The sequence below is a fragment of the Cariama cristata genome, unplaced genomic scaffold, assembly GCF_000690535.1.
Source record: "Cariama cristata isolate BGI_N322 unplaced genomic scaffold, ASM69053v1 scaffold31590, whole genome shotgun sequence".
Lineage (NCBI taxonomy): Eukaryota > Metazoa > Chordata > Aves > Cariamiformes > Cariamidae > Cariama > Cariama cristata.
Window position 1 is genome coordinate 248 of NW_009593469.1, and position 19,352 is coordinate 19,599.

Below are 19,352 nucleotides of genomic sequence, written 5' to 3' on the forward strand. Positions count from 1 at the left end.
ACGGCCTTAATACAGCATTTACAGACACTTTCCTGCTTCCACCACGTGGAAACGTTAGGAGTGAGCCGTCTTTAATTAAAGATACCTGCCTCACCGAGCTAACAGCAGCGGCCAGGCTCATGCCCCACCAGCACCCAGCTCGGTGGGCAGCAAGTGCTTTACTCACACAATTCTCACACAACACTGATCTCGGGGTCTCGACTGTGGCTGGCACAGCAAGGCGGCCTTCCTCCCCTAGTGTAAAATAAACCTAGTTACAAATAAGCTAGTTACAATATGCAAATTCCTCCCACGTGTTAGGACACAGCTGGTGCCTCGGTCCCAGGAGCGGTACACACTGACATGGGCGACTCCTTTCCATCCCGAGTCACCTCTGCCCCTGAGCCACCTTCTGCCTGACTGGCCTTGAAAAACATACACCAAGGCTTTTTCTGCAAGTCAGAAACCTCCACAGAGGAAGCTCTGACTCTAGAGTGCACAGTAAATAGGCAGACTAGCTGTGGCTGTACTCTATAGAAGAAATCAGCCCAGATTTTCCACTGTTTTGTTTACACCTGCTATCTGATCTGTAAAAGTACTAAAACCAGACTTGAGCCCATCTTAGAAATGTGCTCCAGCTGATTTGGTCACCCTCACAAAGATGAACAGCTTTCAAAAATAGGCAGATCGGAGCCAAATTTTGTCTGTCTTGACTTAGCTGGAATAGCGAGGCAACTCTCAAGCACCGGAGACATAAAAATGAGGTGGCTAAGCACTAAAAGGAAAAAACCCACTTCTGAATTTCTTTTAACATATATAAACAGAAGGAAAAATTAATTACTTGAGCACCAGTGCTACTGGTGTGCTCACAAAGGGTCAGGTAGATCTTTTGGAAAGGGCTGAAGCATTACAAACATCAGGGCAGCTCAGGTCTCCAACCACATGACCAGCCCCTGACTGCCGCGTTCGTTGGGTCAGGACAAACACAGTGTGTCAACCACTGGCCTGAATTGAAAACGATCCATCCAGATTTATTTATTCCTACTAAAACAAAATCCTGTTAAACAGTACGTAACTCTGTGTCTCTACAAACTCACAGCTATCTGCCAAACAATAAAAATTCCAAACTACAAAAGATGAGTTGTATTCAGTAAATATAAATGGGAAATTTAGGCTTTGTGTAGAATGTTTATCAGACTATTTACAGTGCAACACAGATCATTTGAGTTCAGATCTCGCCAGCTTCTCTCTCTTCTGATCTCTTGGAACGAGATTTGCCATTTGTGCTCTCGTGCCGCCTCTCAGAAGAGCTCTTCTCTTTTCTCTCTCTGTCTCGTGACTTTTCTCTTGAAGATCGATCTCTAGAAGATCTGAAGTACAAAGTAAACCACCGCTATAAGTTTCACAACTAAAAGAATTTTCAAATATGCACAAAATTACAACATCCTTCCCTAACAGGGCTGGGGCATAACACAAGTTTCTTACAGAAATGTGCCTCGGTACTGTGACATCGGGAGTGGCGTCCCCCAAGACAGCAACTCCAGGCCCTCTACAAGCTTTATGTAAGAGAACGCCAGCTCTGCAGCGCTGAGTGCACAGCCCAGCCTTTATTACTCTCTCCTTCGGGTAATCCTTTCAAGCTGTTGCCACAGGGGCTCTCTGAAGTCTTCCCTGGGCCTCACTAAAGTGCTCGCCATTTCTTCCTCGTCTATGATTCAGCTCTGTTTGGGTCTTCTAGAGTGTTTTTTCATTATGCTCTAAGCTAGTGGCTTTCTGCTCAAGTGCTTTAAATACCAACTGTATTCTTTGGACTCAAAACGCTTGCTCAGCCCTGGGCTTTTTACTTTGCATCCTGACAAGCACTGTCCTTGACAGCATCCTGGGTTCAAACTCAGGATGATACAGATTTATACTCACAGCCTACAACACCAGCAAATCTTTTCACAGTCTGCCCGAGTGACAGCTACAGATTTTTAGCAGTGCTTCACTGTGTCAGCCCACACAGAATTAAGCAGAAGGCTTCATATTAGGTTTCCTGTGTGATTCATGCCAGCTTACTGACTTCAAAGAATTCAGCCTTCAAAAGGTGCTGATCTCGAATGAGCTCTAGCAGCCCATACCCCTTCAGAACTAGGCAGAGGCTTTCACAGACGTCACAGAGCCAGCACATTTTACTCTAGGACTTGGTACGTAAGCTTTTCTTTACAGTCACAAGAAGAGGACCTGGCAGGTACCTTAGAGGTTCCAGCTTCCATTCGCGTTGATTGTAAGGTTTGGAAATACTGCACAATCGATATATTAAAACCTTACAGCCCTCTGTATCATGTGAGCCATTTCATTTTCAATACATTGTGTCACTTAGCCAGAAGACAACATGAATCAGTCTGATGAGATGAACTCCTTTCCTGTTCCCTGCTGCCTGTAGTCCTCCTGCCCCAAGATCTGCAGATGCTCTGACAGGCTCTCTGGTTCTTTCTACAAGTGAGACCTCAGACCGGCAGAACATGAAGGCAGGTTTCATTGATTCTCGAGGTGGAAAGAGAAGCTACAGTCTTTCAGGGAACAGGGTTTGCCTGTTTGTTCTCTTGTTTTTGTTTTATTTTTTTAAACTGATCCTAGTCTCTTCCCCAGCTCCCAGTAATTTTGTGAAAGTATGTCAGCTAGCCAATCCCCCTACAATCTTGATAGGCGGATTTGAATGTGTTCAAGGTTTTTGAAGTAATCCCTTACCTGCTCTTTAGTAATAGTTATTACAGGGTCTTCCTCACTTCCTAATTGTCCAAACTTCTTTTCTTTATTTTTCATGTTCAAGACAGATTTAAAAAAGGACTTTAGTATCTCAGCCATTGGAGAATCAACAGTATTTACACCCCCCCTCAATTATTAACAGACTTATTTTTTCAGACCATTATTTCCCTCCCCTTCATCAGGTATCTTTGAAACCTGTTCTTGCCCCTTAGCTAAAGTGACACAAGACACACAACAGTAGGTTTGCTTCTAGAAATATACTCCAGTGGTGGTGCCTAATCAGGAGAGACAGTGCTATAGCATTCCCCTATTAATCAGAGGCATTTAAAAAAAGCCAGATCTAACTTCACCAATCACGTGGTGATAAGACTTGCTCCTGGCCTTAGAAGGGCTGTAAGGAAACACTATTCCTTTCAGTTTTTCTAATACTCCTACGTCTGCTTGCTTCATCCTTCCTTCAACACAGTCGGTGTTTTGCTGTTTCAGAAAAGACTTAAAGCCCTTCTTCAGACTATAGCACTCCTCCTCAGTGACAGGAGAATGGTATACACCTCCTCCTGGCTTCTTCTTCCCCTGCTTCCAGTGCAGATTCCTAAAGAATTGTTTCTCTCGAGCAGAATTCTAACAGAAGACTTTCCCCAGATCCCAAAATCATATACTTCCTTCCCCACACCAGCACCGAGAGAAAGCAGCTGGCAAGCAGAAAGTAACCATAGAAATGTAACGTCAAAACTGCCTCTCAGTTACAGGCTTTTACAGGCCTGGGGAAGCTCAAGCAGGCCTTGGTGCTGCTTCTCATACAAGAAAACCAACAATTTCTCAAGGCTCAGCACTGCAAATCAGGGAATCAGTTCCATCTCCTAGACTCTCCTCTCAAGCTGGGATCTCGCTCTACAGTTACTGCCCTCCTGCTCTCACAGGTGAGGCCACCTATAGATGGCCACCGGGAAATCCTGCTTTGGCCCAGGAGCTGGTACAGGACACTGCAGCTGCTAACTCGAGCACCCTGTCATACTCCTGCTTGCTCTAAGGGTCTGGGGAGGCTCACTGTGATGCCAAGGACTCCCCTTTGCATAAATACTCGTGTCAGGAATACATACTTGTGTTTTGAACTCCTGTCTCTGGAACCCCGTCGGTGACCTCTGCTGTGGCTGCGAGAACGGCTCCGGTGGCGTCTGTGTCGGTCTCGGGACCGGGAACGAGACTTCCGCCGTTCACGGGAAGCTGATCTCGAGCGTCTTCGCCTCCTATCCCGAGACCGTGATCTGAAGAAGACACAGATTGCCTCAGACTCAAGAGACAGGCCAGTACATCGGAACTGCATACCTGAGCCCATCTCTCAGACGTTCCTGCGTAACAAATACCCAGAGGATCAGCACTCACCTCCGCTAGCCACATCCCTGCCAATGCAGAAGGCAGATCACCCACAGGGTGGGCATCTCCCTCCTGGGCCTCATGCTACCAACAAAATGCCAATGGGTAAGTTCGATTTGCTGGGAAATTTATATAAAAAGCTCCCCCAATTATTATAAGCATGTGCTGATGCCTAAGAGCAGAGTTTATCAACTGTGCCTCAAAGTGAGGCCTGTAAGAGTAGAAGAGCGCCCAAAGTAAGAGGCATGTGAAATTACCGTAACCCGTGTGGCAGTCTGCCAAAAGAGAGTCTCCCTTTTGAAAGTACTGTGCTTTAGAACCAGATTTGTTTCAATCTGCTCTGAAAACAAAACAAAGGATGCCAATATATACAAAAAGCAGTAGAGAGGAAGATCTCCAGGTACGTGATCACAGAGAATGCTTCCGTACCATTAAGGCAAGCTCTTCACAGAGATGTGGGGGCTTTAACCTTGAATCTCTCTATTTTTTATATCTGAGGTATTATGTATGTAACAGATACATTTCAGACATTAAAATTATGAACGTATATTAGACAGTTATTGAAAGAGGCATCAAGTATATTCTTAGGCTCGTACTCTGGAGCACACAGCACCCTCTGTCCTGACCAGGCTAGCCAGCATCTCCTTTACAGCCCAACCAGTGACACTGAGTTACGCAGCACCAGGGAGGTGCTCAAGCAGTAGTTCCCATTTCTTTCAAGGAGCAAAACAAAGCTACTGGAGCACTGAGTGAACTCCATCTGTGAGACCCAGGAAAAACCTCAGTAGCTAGACAGAAACACAAATAGGCATTTGGGAGAACTGTAGAACTGTGCACTCACCTTCGACGATCTCTATTTCTTGATCCAGACCTAGAAAGAAGAAGAGAATTAAGCGAGAGAAAGTACGATATAGCCAGTGGGTGTTTCCAATCCAACAACCTCATCCACCCTGGCAGCTCTTCACAGGAAGACAACAATACCCCCAGTAATATGTCAGTTTGAAAAAAGCTTGCCATTAAAACATTTAATTAGCTTCAATTTGGGAGGCAGGAAGAATTTGTCAAAAACTGAAGAACTTAGTAGAAACACTAGTTTCCATACACAGAGCTTCCTGTCAGAACAGAAAAGGTCTACAAACCAATTCAGTCTCTGTTAGTAAAGCACCACAAGGAACCTTTCCGACTTTAAGTTTGCTGTGCATGTTTGTTATATACTCTTTAACATAATTTTCAGGAAAAAGTGCCACTCTCCAGTCAGAAAGACACTTGACAGTTTTCTAATTTTGGTTCCTTTGAGATAGTTGCACATTAAGAAGGTTTTAATAAAGAGAAAACTGCATCTTCTCACTCTTCATATTTATTTAACAAACATTAGAAGGAAATTTGCATCAATGATTTTTTCCCCTGTTTGGGAAAGATGAGGTAGAAAAAAAGAGGGGATGCAGACACAAGGGAAGAACTATTATTGATAAGTAACTGAGAGATAGACTGAAAAGCCTTCCTTCATCCCAGACTGAGAAAGCTACTTGAGAAGAATCATCTAAGCCTCACTATTCTTTCTCACACTTCCATGGCTTCAGAGCTCATGTGCAGCACTCTCACCTTAACACTGTAAGCATTAGCTATTTTTTTTTTTTTTGCCAGTCTGTAAATAACAATATCACAATTCTTTCAACTTCTGCAGCACCATTACTCAGCACCACTTGAAATACCACTCTGCGTTGAAGACACGCCCTCCCTCTTTCTCTGTGGCCACATTTCAGAGCCGGCTTACACCAAAACATCACACACTGTCTGAGCAGTCTCTTTTTGCTTTAACTGAGAAGCAGCCAGTCTCCCTGTTCAGTGATTTGGAGATTCACTCTCCTAACTGCTCCCGTCTCCCCACTGCATACAGACTCACAGGGGGTGTCCCATTTACACAGCCACAGAGCTGTCGTGGTGCTGTAACAGGAGATGCAGCTGAAAGCTACACACAGGCAAAATTTTAAAAAGCAAGAGAGAAGCATCTATTTTAGTAATATCATTTAAAACCATACCTGGATAAGACAAGATTAAGAGAATCAATGTGCACTGACATTCCTTCACAATGAAATGGGATTGTTCAACCATGGTATAAAGAAAAAAAACAAACTCAAAATTTAGAAGGGAATTCAGGTAGAAGGACTGTAAACAAGGTGGAGCTGAACTTGGGAGTCAGGCAAGTGAACTACACGCTGAGGCAATGCACAAGACGACCAGATGAAGGAAAAGCTGATAAACCAGAAGAGCAAGGCAACAACCACAGACCTCCTTTTTCATGTAAGAGAACCTGACAGAACAGCAGGACCTCCTGTAGATGCCTGGCAGGTAGCTGAATTTTTTTGGTGGCTGTAATTACTCCAAGTTCTTAATGTTCTTTTCCTCCTGATCACTTTATTCTGAATCACTGGTGGACGCATCCACACAAAGCCCTTCCACATGCCCTGAAAAGCCTGGCTGCCCTTCCACACCTCTGATCTGAGCAGGAGTATGCACAATAAACTCCTGATAATCACTCCCTAGCGCTAGACTTCAGAAGTCAGGAGGCATCCAACAAACAGCACTTTCCTTACTAGCCTGAATCGCACACAGCAGGAGACAGTAGAAGACTGCTGTCCAGAGGAGTGAGAGCCTGAGCATATTTATTTATTTATTCCTCTTTTTTGTCCCTGCATCACAGAGGCTATGTGCTGAGTTTCATAACCTCTGTTTTGTCCAACTTAATACAAAGGAAATCCATTTGGCATTGTTTGCTGGTATACTCTGGAAGCAAATACCGAGGTCTGCACTTCCAAGCATGCCACCTCTCCGCAGAATTCCAGTCTTCGCAGATTACTGGGTAGCTCACAGTCACCAGCAACACCAAATAAAGGACTTGTGTTTATTTACCACTAGGGGTGACAACCCAATTCACTCATTCCTGTGTGGAACTCACAGTTTAGTTGAGAAATTAATAGTCTGTGAGAGGCAGAGTTTCACAAGTCAATCTAGAGGTTTCCATAGTATGTCACAGTGCCTATAAGTCACCAAAGACTTCTCAAAGTCAAGCAGTACGCTTTCTCTTACTGAATAACACTGTGAAGACACCGCATATGAAGATATGACAAGAGTTGTGACGGAAACATTTGATACGACAAGAAGAGTTATGATGGAAACATTATGACGTTTTCTGTGGGTCCTTAAAGTATTAAGCTCTGAGGCAGCCTCAGAGAGGCAGTCCGAAAGGCGGTAGAAGTCACTGATCAGTTTTTGACAGAAAAATGCCCCTCTAAATACGGTGTTGCACAGCTCCCAGCGGATAAGATGCTGAGAAATCGAGAAATCTGGTCTGTAATCTCAGTTCTGACATTGAGTGTCCACTCGGGAAACAATTTTCCTTCTCTGGGTCAGGTTCTCATTTTGGAGAGGTAAATAATTTGACCTCCTCTGTATGGCACTCCTGGCTCCTTCATAACAAGTTTTTCTTTGGTATCTGAACAGAGGAGCATACAGATGCCTCCATACAGAGCAAGAGCAAAGGCTGGCCACAGTCTCTAAGTAGTGCCACATACAGAACCAGTGAGAACTCAGACTTCGGGCCAACACAAGGCAGTTCTTAAACCCTTTGTATTTAAAGCATTAAATAAACATTCAAATGCCATCTTCAAACCCCCTCATCAGCTGCATCCATACATGGACTATCTGTGAATACAAGAGGCTTCTTAACTCTCAAGAACTGAGGGTTTGGATTTTTTTTAAGAACCACAAAACCACAGACATGCCACAGGAGGAAGAAAGCCAGCATTTTGGGAAGATGTAGACCAACAAAGAGATCTAGAGGACTCTTCCTGAAGGCAATTGCTCTGTTGAGCAAATTTCACAGAGAAATGACCTCCAGGAAGGCACCATGGAGACAGACACACTGAGTCCAAGTAAGATATGGTCCCACTGTGGGTCTGAAAGAGCCTGCCACAAAGCAGCTGCATGGGAAGACACTTCTTGTTTCATTTCTATCTTTCTGATCACAGCACCAGCATGCTATGTCATGACTGCAACAGCAGTTCCTTTCCATTAACTCCTGTACTCAGCCAGTTCCAGGTTCTGCAGCTCCCAAATGACTGCACTATTGACAGTCTTGCATGGATGCCAGAAAGTTGTGAGGCTCTACATGAAGTGTTGCAGTTCAGGAGAAAGTTGCAGCACAAACTGGCACTTCATGTGACACCCAGAAAGAAAACCCACATAAAACACCCTAACTGGAGAATGCATAACAATTTGGGGCCTGCATCTTCACAATACACCAAAATCATCAAGCTGTAGACCACAGAAAACCAAGCCACTTCGATTCTGATATTTATTTGCTAGCATTTCCAGCAACGTATACCCAGAACCCAGCACCACCTTAGAGCATACTGCAGATACGTATCTCATATGCCTCAGACACAGATGGCTGAAACACAGTCTTCAGTTGACATTGAGGGTCAAAAGGAGCTCTCCATAGGCAGCAACGTTTGGGTTTTTTGACACAAGAAGCACAAGAGGAGAAACACGTGAGGTAACTGGGGAGATGCTGTGACAATGAGAACAGCATTCCTACTCAGCCACTCCCTCTGCCTGACCACTGCAAATAACCACCCTCTCCACACCAGGCTGTTCAACTGAGCTGTTTACACACAAGATGCCTGTTTAGTTCAAGTACAAAAGAAATAGTTTTTCCAGTTCAGCTGGCAAGATGCAGAACAGCTTGTCTTGAGAATACCAACATTGCAGTCACTCCCACTGCTCCAGGAGTACACACCTATGAGCAGAAGGTGACAAATATGGCCACAACCACCAGAAGCAGCCACTCCTCGGGATCCCTTGGATCCCCTAGGATGTGTTTTCCAAAGCTGTGCCAAAAGCACCTCACTGTTCTTGTAGAAAAGTTTCTGAGCAAGACAAGCAGCCCACCATCTGGCTCACGGACACCAGCTCCATTCTGTTGTTACCTCCTAGCCTAGAAGTGACGAGGGCTGCCCGGGGAATTTTTGCATGACTAGTGCCTTTTGAGCAGACCAAGACCTGACTCATCTTAAATCCTCCCATTCAAATGCATCGGATGAGGGCATTTTAGCCAGATTCAGATTTCCAAAGACAGGGGACTAGACCAATATAAGCCTGAAGACTACAGGGAGCTCACATCTTTCAGATACATAATGGAGGTTAAAACAATGCACATACAATCACTCTAAGGTGGGGGTTTTGTGTATTTGTTTTCATCTTTAAGTGAATGCCAAGGTGCTCACGCAGCATCCAGAGCAAGTCCAACAGCTACTGCAGCAGCAGATGCTGCTTTCCTGCAATGCTCAGATACAAGAAATCAGACTATTTCAAAACCAGCCTCACAAGCCAGTTATCAGCTTCCACTTACCGTCTGCCCATTCTCTCCTCTCGTTCTCTCTCCTCTCTCCGTCTCAAACGATCCTGGTTTCTCTTCTCTTGCTTTTCTGCCACTGTTTTCTAGGAAAAAAGTCCACATCGTATTTCAGCCATACAGTAAAAAGTCAGAGAGATCTGGAGGGAGACTATTCCAATAGTAAGACAAAGAACCATTTCACTGCATTTTATGTGCTAGTCAAGATCTCTATCAAGGTTCTCATTTTCCTCACAACTTCACTAACATACATCAGTGCAAGAAATGCCGCTCCCTACTCTGCTTTAAGAGACAAGCCCATAAGCTTTGAGGCAAGGGACTGTCTCACCATGAGTGTACACAACACACAATGAAACAGCGCCCTGGCCTCGAGCCAACAATCAGTCGAGGCACTGACCTCAATATATTGCCTCATGAATAAGGCGCACAGGAGTCACAACTCTGACTCAAGCAGGCTAAAGGTCTCCATTTGCAAGCAAGGCCAGCACCGCAACTCCATTGCAAAACATTTCAGAACACTTCTCATCGCTTCAGCTACTGAAGACCTTTTTCACTGACGGTACTATGTGAAACTTCAGGTCAAGCATTTCGTGAAGAGGTCTCAAAGTCAAGAAAATGCAGAGTGACAAATTTCAGCCATATCAATGAGAAAAATACAGGTGACTATACCCATGCTCTAAGGAATAAATGACAGCAGTGGTCTGGTTTGACTAATTCTGAGAGTACATATTTAGTTAACCAGAAACTACAGAACAGAACCCAAGGTGAGGCTATGCAAAACCTCCCTTTCAAGTTTCAGGGATTCTGCAACCAGAAATTTCCGGGCTTTCACAAGCACTCCAAAAGAATTCTGTATCAGTTTAATAAAAGTGTTGAATGTCTTCAAAACTACAAGGAGAAGGTTTAAAACAGAGAGGATTACCCTCAACTGATCCAGTTTCTCACGAATCTGAATGAAACCCAAGTGTAATTTGCCTCCAAAGTGGTCAGCGAGACGCCGGTCGTTGTCATGGAGACCCAGATATGCTGAACAGACTTCGCACACACGCAGCTTCTGCTGCTGGAAACTGGATGCAGGCATTGAATTGCGGTATTCTTCCTAAAGGGAGGCAAAAAACCATGCAAATGTCAGAGAACCCTTACATAGTCACAACCCTCCAGGGAAACCCCTGCAAAGAATCGCACTGCCACTTTCAAGAATCGAAAAAAAACACCCTCAATATAAAGGAGGTGCCACACAAAACGCTTTGCGAGCACAGCTAACTTGACAGTCTATCCCTACAAGTGACTAGTGACCAAATATTTCAGAGGACGAATCCCTCCCTGCCCCAGTCAGCTCTCTTCACTAGACAAAAGTTTCTACAAAGCTTTTCTTCATCAACCACACTACACTGCCAACTGCTTGCTGGCACAAGACTGAAACTGAAAAAGAAGGTGCTGGCAACAGAGGAAAAGAGGGAGAAATTGCCCAGCTGTTTGTCATGTACTCAGCCTAGCCCAGTCCGTTATTACAACTCATGCAAGAACCAATGCCATACCTCTGCCTCTTTCTTTTTTGCTCGGACTTTCTCCACTTCCATCAGGATCTTTTGGGACTCATCAACATTTCCTTCAGCTCCCAGCTGTTCAGCTTTAGCTAGGAGTTTTCCAATGTCTTCATTCAGCTCATGGACTTTCTCTGCCTAAGGAGAATAGTTAGTTTTTAATAAGACAAAAAAACCTGCTAAACTTGCAGGACAACTTTTCCTTTTCCTCTTAAATAATATGTTTAACAAAATCAGTTGTTGGAAGATGAACGCAAATCTCCGAATTCAAGAGTCCCAACAAAAAGGGATTGGTGGGCCAAGTACAGGCAACGCAGCCACAGATACATAGCAAAGAGAGGAACTGGACACGGAGCAGACATCATCAGTTCTGCTGCAAACAGTGGCACATTTCTGGCTCACAGGACAGGATAGAGTCCACAAAACCAGCTTCAGAAATGTTTTATGTTGGCCTCATGAAGCAAGTTCTCAAAGAGGAAACTCCATGAGCATTTGCTAAGTGAAAAAGACAACAATCATGGGACAGACTATTCTGAGCTATTACAGTAACACTGGAGAAACAAATACGCTTTATTGCCATGCTAAAGCAATCTATTTTAGAATTCATGATTTATGCTACTCTGGTCCTCTGAACCAGTAAGTTTGTCACAAAAAAGGCCAGAGCAGCATTTGAGGATGATGGCTGGCATCCACAAAGCCTTTGTGGAGCCTACCTCCCCAGTATCAATGGTGTCAGAGACAACAGAGCATCAGTGCTCTCGCATAAGACTTTCAGAACTAATGTTTAACGAGAGGACAATACCTTTGCAGACACTTCAGCACTGATCTCTTCCTGTGTCTCAGCCAGGCGTTTCTTGGCCAGTTCTGTTCTCCTATCACACTCTGCGATGAAGGATTCCAGATGATCCATCGCCTGCATGTTCAGACAAAGAACTGTGAATAAAGATGCTCTCCGTGCTAGATCTAGCTTTGACAGCCAACAGCTAGCTGGTGCGATCCCTGACAACCTCAAGAACAGAATCCTTGAGAAAAAGAAAAAAATACATGACACTTTGCAGAAAAAGTAAAATTTGATCCCTGCCCTTAAGTCTGTCATCTGCCTGGAACCTGTCACAGTTCCTTTACTCTGACACATAAAAGATGCTCCCATAAAGACTGCTTTGCACTGGAACTTCCAACGCATGAGCAACAGGTGCAAAGACAAAAGCACTGGAATAACACAAAAAGAGAAGACAGAGTTGTTCTTCCACTTGATCTGTTCCATCACTGAAAGCTAAACCCGGCAAAAGTGAAACCAAAGAGCAGAAGGCTTTTAATGTTAAATCTCCTTCTGGGACAGGCCACCGAGTTACAATGACCTGGTACAGAGCAGCAGGTGTGGGATGAAAGGCAGGCCAGAGGAGCCTCCCAGCTAGCTGGACTAATGGGGTTGCAAGGGCCATAATTACTTTTACAGTTTCAGGTCAGCAATCAAGCCAACGTTTGGGAAGGGGCTGCATATTCTTGTCAGACAACACATCAAATAACATGGCTAGCTGAAGCATCCACTGAGTTCTATTGTTCAGCCAAACAACTTCAAGAGGCAGTTTCCGCAAAAGTAACTAAAATTTCTCCGTACTCACATCCAGCTCAAAAAACAGGTCTCTCTCTTTACTTGCAATCTCATAATCTGCTCGCAGTGCCAAGTCATGGATCTTTGTACACTCTCCCAGGTCCATTCGCTGTTGAAAAGAAGAAGGGAAATCTATGTAAGAGCCCTTCATTATGGCAACAAGCAGCAGATACTTCACTCTTGCCAACTGTATCATATCACAATAAAGTCTCTTTACAAAGAGCTTCCTCTTAACCTGTCAGTAACAGAACTAGTCAGAAGAACCACATGCTTGCTAGAACCCCTTTTCTAGGTGTTCCTGGAACAACAATAAAATGTTTTAAGTCCAGTCCTATTCCTGCTCTAGGTCACAGCACAGCCTTAGAAATTGCTGGGAGGAAGCCAGGAAGGCACAGCATGCTGCAGCAGCAACTCCTTCAACGGGCACCAGCCGCAAATGCCTCCTATTATGGAGCTACAGCACAGCAAAACATACAGCTTTGTACCCTGTTTGAAGTTCACCTGGAAAAGCACATCTGTGTCAAGATGAGTCCTAGTAACATACTGAAAGATATGAAATCGTAGAACACAGACAGAATGCTTCCTATCAAGTACAAGTGGACTTCTTAATTTAATATTCCTTATTAAAGGAATAAGGGCTATGGCAAGTAGAAAAGCACAACCCCAGGCTCAGCAACAACAGACTCGTAATTCTTCAGCTAGCTCCTTCCCACATTCAGCTGCAGCCTGCAATTTCAAAACCCGTCCAGCAAAGTTAATCCCTATGCATAAGCCCATCTAATGAGACACTTCTTGAGAGCATCTCCCTTCCCAGAAAGCTGTGACTTACAAGCTGCCCTTCACTTCCATTGCACTCAATGCTATTTACATTTCTTATTTTTCCCCAACCTAGTAGTTAACAGCCCCATGAACTGAAGTTAATTATGCTCTCAAAATATGGAAATTGCATTCTGACGCTAATAATATGTAACAGAGAACATTTCTCTTATCCTTCAAGTAGAAAGAGAATGTGACATTTTGAAAGCCAAAACAATAAAAGGCCTAAGTGTGAGCCACAGTACAAATGTCAGGGTACATGTCATCCCATGAAGGAACACCCCAGCCAGCCACCCTCTTCTCTCCCAGTCACCACCAGTCCCAAGGAGCACAACAGGTGTCAACTCACTGAACTGCAGAAAAAGCTGAACACAGCTAAACCGGGATCAACGCACAATCCCTCTGGAACACAACAAACTAGAGCTGGGCGTGCCAGGGACACTTATAGGAAGCAAAGCACTAAGACGGCAGTGTTTAGAATGAAGCAAAGCACCTAAAGCAAGCTCAACCAGGTAATGCTCAGGTTTTCAGCAGTTACCTGTGTTGTTAGCTTTTCTTTTTTTTTGAAACAACAAAACCCCAAACATTTCTGGATGACTTCCTCTTTTTGCTCAGATTTACAAGAAACAGGAGGCCACAGGCAGCAGGCTACAGAAACAGACACTGCATCCAGGAATAGTCCTGCTGAGCTCTCTAATGGTGGAAATTTAATGCCTACAAAAAAAAAGCATGCTGATACTTTCAGAGCTTAATCATGCTCATCTTCAGACAAGTCTCTTCAAAGAATGCTAGAGAGCTACTGTTGTTTTACCGCAAAAATAATTTTCCATGATGTGACTTAAATTTTTTATTCTTATGGTCATTCTACTGAGACCCCTTTCCAATACAGGGGGCAAACAGTGATATTAGATGTGATTGTCACAGATCATAAGCATGCTTATCTGAACTCTTCTTGCAAGCTGAGCCATTAGCCCCACTTCAGAGAAGGGGCTCCAACCCAAAACTTCAGAAGAGCCACCAGTGTGCTCCATATTCCTCTCCCTGTTAGTTAAAAAGCAAAAAAATCCCTCGGGGGAACATTCAGATCTCGCCAGCATAGAAACCTCAAGTCTTCCTCCACGTCCTTTGAGATGATTTAGGTGCAAGGAGATTTTCACAGGTATTGCTCACTTGAGGTAAGACCACTAGCCCTTCCATCTCAAAGATTCCCCTCGTCTCAGGGATGCCTGTCATCAAATACTCACCCTTTCCAGCAGAGCTCATGACTTGCTCCGGTCAACACCCATGGCTGGTTTATAATACAGGTATTTGAGACAGGTAACCAGCAAAGCCTGAGTAAGATTTAACCCCCTCACAAAGACAGAATACATTTAGATGCCACTGATAATTAGTCCTGCTCACATCTGCTGAGCAATCCACATTCTGAGGTATCTCTTATCATCTCCACTAAACTGCTAACTCACCAGAAAGTCTATTTCCATGAGGAAGGTTCTTAATAGTAATCAGAGCTGCAGAGTTTCACCCAAGTGAAAAAGGAAAGCGCAGACCCCCACAAAACAATTCTGCAACCTCCAGGTTTCAGCTCACTTCTGTCTCCCAGTGGGGGACACAATTAATTCCCTGAATGTAATTTCCAAGCTATGTTCTACCTGGGCAGCTTTCAGACTCATCTGCCCACTTATTAGCAGAGCTAAAATTCAGGAGGATTACCAGCTGATGCCACCTCTGAACGTGCTGTAGTAGTTCCACTGATAGAAATACGCTTACTGTTAGCTGCAGAGCTAACTCAGTGCATGCCACTAACAATCTAGATGACAAGTCCCCTGATAACAGTACATGGGAATACTAAACTAACATCTGTTCTCCCAGAATTTTCCTCCTTACCCATGGAAACCAAACAGAGGACCATTGTAGGTTATTTAGCGACAAGTTTCTGGGACCAAAAAGGAACAATCACAAGAACAAGCCGAATCAAAATTACAGTTCTTATGAACAGGAACACTAGTGCACCTAAACAAAGCAAACACTAACATGCCTCCTCCTCCAGCTCTCAGGAATACTCCAGAGCTTTACTTACAGTCTGGACTCCTCCTCTGACTCTGTACCTGAAGGTCAGGGAATGGGACTCCATCACATTTCACTGAGCACAGCTACCCAAGGGATCCAGCTCCCTGCTCATCTCCAATCAGCCTCCCACTAAGGAACACATGAAGGATGCAGCAGTAACAATGCCTTCAGGGGGAGGATGCAACATAACCAGCACCAGAAGGCTTGGAGCATCTGTTGGAAGTGTCCAAAAAGATCTAAGGTCCTGATTTCTGCAGTAATACACATCCAGAGATGGATGCTCCCCCATCCAGCTGAGGCTGATTCACCCACACAGCACTTTCCTTAACGGAGCACCGTAAGATGCCAGTGAACCTGACCGAGATCACGAGGAAAGCCTGCACGTTCCAGTTAAGTTTCACTCTGTGCTGGCAGTGCTGACAGCTGAAATGCTGTTCCCATTCTGGACATCACATGCTCTTTTAACACAGATCTGTGGCACCAATACTTTTTCCTGTCCCCTAAGAACCTGCTGACAGCGGCGTAGAGAGCTCCACAGCTACTTAAAGGCCACCACAAGATCATTTGTGTGACCCACAAGATCACTTGCGCAGCAGCAGTCTTTCTTCCTGCTCCCACGTGAGATTTCTGAGCACAAATTCCACAGCAAGAGGGAAGACACAACTCACTGCAGACAAGTAACAACAGAAGCAAGAGAAACAAATTTCTCAATGTGCTTCTCCGCCCCAGGAGATTCGCAACCGATCTGAACACCTTAGACTTCCTCCGTGCTTTGGCACTAGCTCCAATAGTCATGCACATCACTTAATTCAACCCCTTCGACTCACCATTTACCTTCTTCCTGGAAACGTGCCAGAAGCAGAAGGCAGCCTGCATCTTCAAAACACCATTTGGACCCCAAAAAACTGTTGTAGAATCTCATGTCAAAAAATATACCCTAACCAGTGATCTGCGTGAAGGATGGAGGTTGGCAGGTGATTTAAACAGCTTTAAAATTCTGAAATGGAAGTGAGATGATATGGAGGCTGATGGAACAATCGCTGAAAAGTACATCTGAGCTTCAAATTAATAAAAAATAAACACAGAGATACATAGTATCATGGTATTCAACTCTTCTAATCTTATTCTGCAATAGCAGCCATTGAGAAGCTAAAGTTTGAGCGCTCAGAGCTGAGGCAGTTTTTACTAAAGCTCTTTCTACTGCTGCTGCCACAGAGTCTTGCTATCGCGGTGACACAACCGGAGGAAAGAGGGCCAGCCCTCCCCTTTATTGGTAACCCACCGTGTCAAACCCAGCTCTTGAAATAACAGCAGGAAGGGCTATAAATAATGATGGTATCTTTAAACAATCTGGTTAAGTAGAGGGACAACATGAATCACCACAGTATTTAGTGTCAAACAGTGAGGGTAAAGATGGATTTCAAACATCCACATTCGTCTCCATCCTGCAATTCTGTAATACAGCAGCAATTACAAGACACGCACCATCTTCTTTTGAAAGTCAGACTGCATCTTTCATCTGGGTGCCTAAATTGAATACTTACTTCGCAAGATCTCTTTGTTAAAAGCTCATGTCACCTCTTGCTCTCAGAGAGAGCACTGTGAGCCAAACCTTTGAAAATTGGCCAGCTCTGTCCCCAGAGGGCAGCAGCGAAGGAGTCAACTCAACCATTTCAAACCAGTCAGGCAGAGTGACACATCGCTCAAACCAACCAACTCTAAAGACAAAGTCGGCCCGAGCTGTAACCTGCCATTAGCACACCAACCAGTAATGATGAAAAATCTGCCATTCCATCGGGGGAACATCACACTGAGATGAGAGAGGACACTGAAAAGCTCTGAGGACTATGGATTATCACAGCTGGTAAAAAAAAAACAAACTTGCTAACCTGAAGATGCAACTAGTGAACTAGAGCACCCAGGACAGCAGGCTAGCTAGAATCTTGCGACCACCACAGGACAAGTTTCAGGCCCTAACAATCTCAGATAAAAGAGAAATAATCTTGCAACTTCACATGGGATTGTGAGGGAAAAAATATTTCACGTGAATCCTGAGCACTCCTGACTTCAGTGGTTCCATACGCAGGTCACAGAAACTGAAATTAAAATTATGACTGCTCCTTGGGCACAGAAAGTCTGATCTCTCCTAGAAGTTACCCACGATGCACAGATGAGCCCTGAAGAGCTGTACCAACGTCTGCCTCGCCAAAATTCCTGATTACAGAGGATATACTTACTGTTCCAGCCAGGATATCATGAGGACAGCAATCCAGAAGGTGGCTCTTGCAAACACGATCGTCTGTAAACTTCACCCTTTGTCTGGTTTCATCTCCTGAAATTCATTTGTGGTTTTAAATAAGGAGACATTAGAATACCGATAAGAGAACAAAGATGTCGGTATGATCATTTCGCCTCAATATGCAGATTAAAATACTTGGTGTTCCTGCTCCCCAAAATTACTCAAAAAGAAAAAAAGCTTAGAGGGTAACAGGATATTCTGGAACACTTATAATTGGCAACAAACACTGTTTTAGCATTTATTCATCCAGTACACCATGTTAAACACAGTGTTGGCGAGCCAAGTAACGTCCAAGGCCTGTCATCCATATAAAGAGACAGCACAGCCAGAAGAGAAAAAAAGGAGACAGACAGTCTGGCTCGCAGCCAAAACCTTTTTTTTCTCCCCTCTTTTTTACTTTGAGGAAGGGGCAGGAAATACTGAAACCCACACTATCGGAGGGCCATAAATCACAAAACAGGGCTGTGCTGGACAGTTTTTATAGGCGATTGCTATTTGCTCATCTGATAATTAAGACATCGGTCCATTTGGTTTGAAAACCAAATATGCAGTGTGCTTTCCAAGGCCGTGCAAAGACGAATCTTGTAGGTCTTGGCCTGGAACATGAAGCTTCCCACCCACGTCCCACCCTTAGAAGACATTTTACACTCAGGAGCCACTTAAACAAGACAATATCAGAAAAGCAAAAAAATAAAAAATAAAAAAAGAAACAAAGTTAGTCAATACACACTGCGAGCTCCAACATATACTATACCCATCTGCATTCTTCAAGACCTCAGCTGCAGAATTTTATGCCCACTGTTGAAAAGTTTTAAAGGAAAAGTTTTCTTGCCCACACCTGCAGTAAGGAAGTCAGGGGAATGATACATAAAAGTAAAGGCAAAGTGGTAATGGTATGTGACAATTTTAAAGCTCATCTGTGTATATGACACAGGTATGTGTAATACTAAAGTATGAATATAGTTTAGGATTTGCAAGCATCCAGGAATAATGTTGTGTCTACTGAAAATGTTTTTTTATTTATTTTTTTTTCCTTCTAAGCTACACTTTTAAAGTTACTTGTGAAAAAAAAAGCAAACACTTTTTTTTTTTGTTATAACAGCTTTAAAAATTGGTTGTGACTCACGGCTCGATGAACATGAGGCTTTTCTGCAACTCCCTTGCAGATTGATGTAGGCAGGCAAAGATACACTGAACCTTTATAAATAAAATAGAGGGGCCACAATTGTTCAGTTTGTATGAAATAAAAATATGGGCAGCAATTCAATAGCAACTCAATACACAAAGAAAGAAAAGCACTTATTCACTTACGAAACAAAGTGCAAAGTACCTGAACAGCCCTGCTAATGTGCCAAAGGGAATTTAAGTACTCAGCAAGTCGCAGAAGGGAGATACAAACCGCAGCGGGAACATATTTTGCACAGGCTGTCACATTTCTTTTCTTGGACAACAACTACACCGGCCGGCTCCTGCAGGCACACCTACCTACATGCCTCTGTA

The 19,352-nt window shown here is 44.0% G+C and overlaps 1 protein-coding gene across 1 annotated transcript; it reads right to left on the bottom strand.

The window, feature by feature from the left end:
- Positions 1-1,207: 1,207 nt before the first annotated feature.
- LUC7L (LUC7-like (S. cerevisiae)) lies at positions 1,208-18,616 on the bottom strand. The gene is made up of 10 exons (XM_009710619.1): positions 18,607-18,616; positions 17,791-17,885; positions 12,681-12,779; positions 11,861-11,971; positions 11,053-11,196; positions 10,437-10,613; positions 9,512-9,600; positions 4,943-4,972; positions 3,828-3,992; positions 1,208-1,349 (listed from the first exon to the last, which is right to left on the bottom strand). Exons 1-10 carry the CDS (start codon positions 18,614-18,616, stop codon positions 1,208-1,210), a joined length of 1,062 nt encoding a protein of 353 aa, XP_009708921.1.
- Between the last annotated feature and the right edge of the window lie 736 nt (positions 18,617-19,352).

Excerpts from the sequence above, each read along its gene's own strand:
- LUC7L (XM_009710619.1), bottom strand. Across the intron at positions 12,780-17,790 it reads ATGATATCCTGGCTGGAACA|CGAATGGACCTGGGAGAGTG; the intron begins GTAAGTATATCC and ends TCTTTTCAACAG. Across the intron at positions 1,350-3,827 it reads GACAGGAGTTCAAAACACAA|ATCTTCTAGAGATCGATCTT; the intron begins GTATGTATTCCT and ends TTTGTACTTCAG.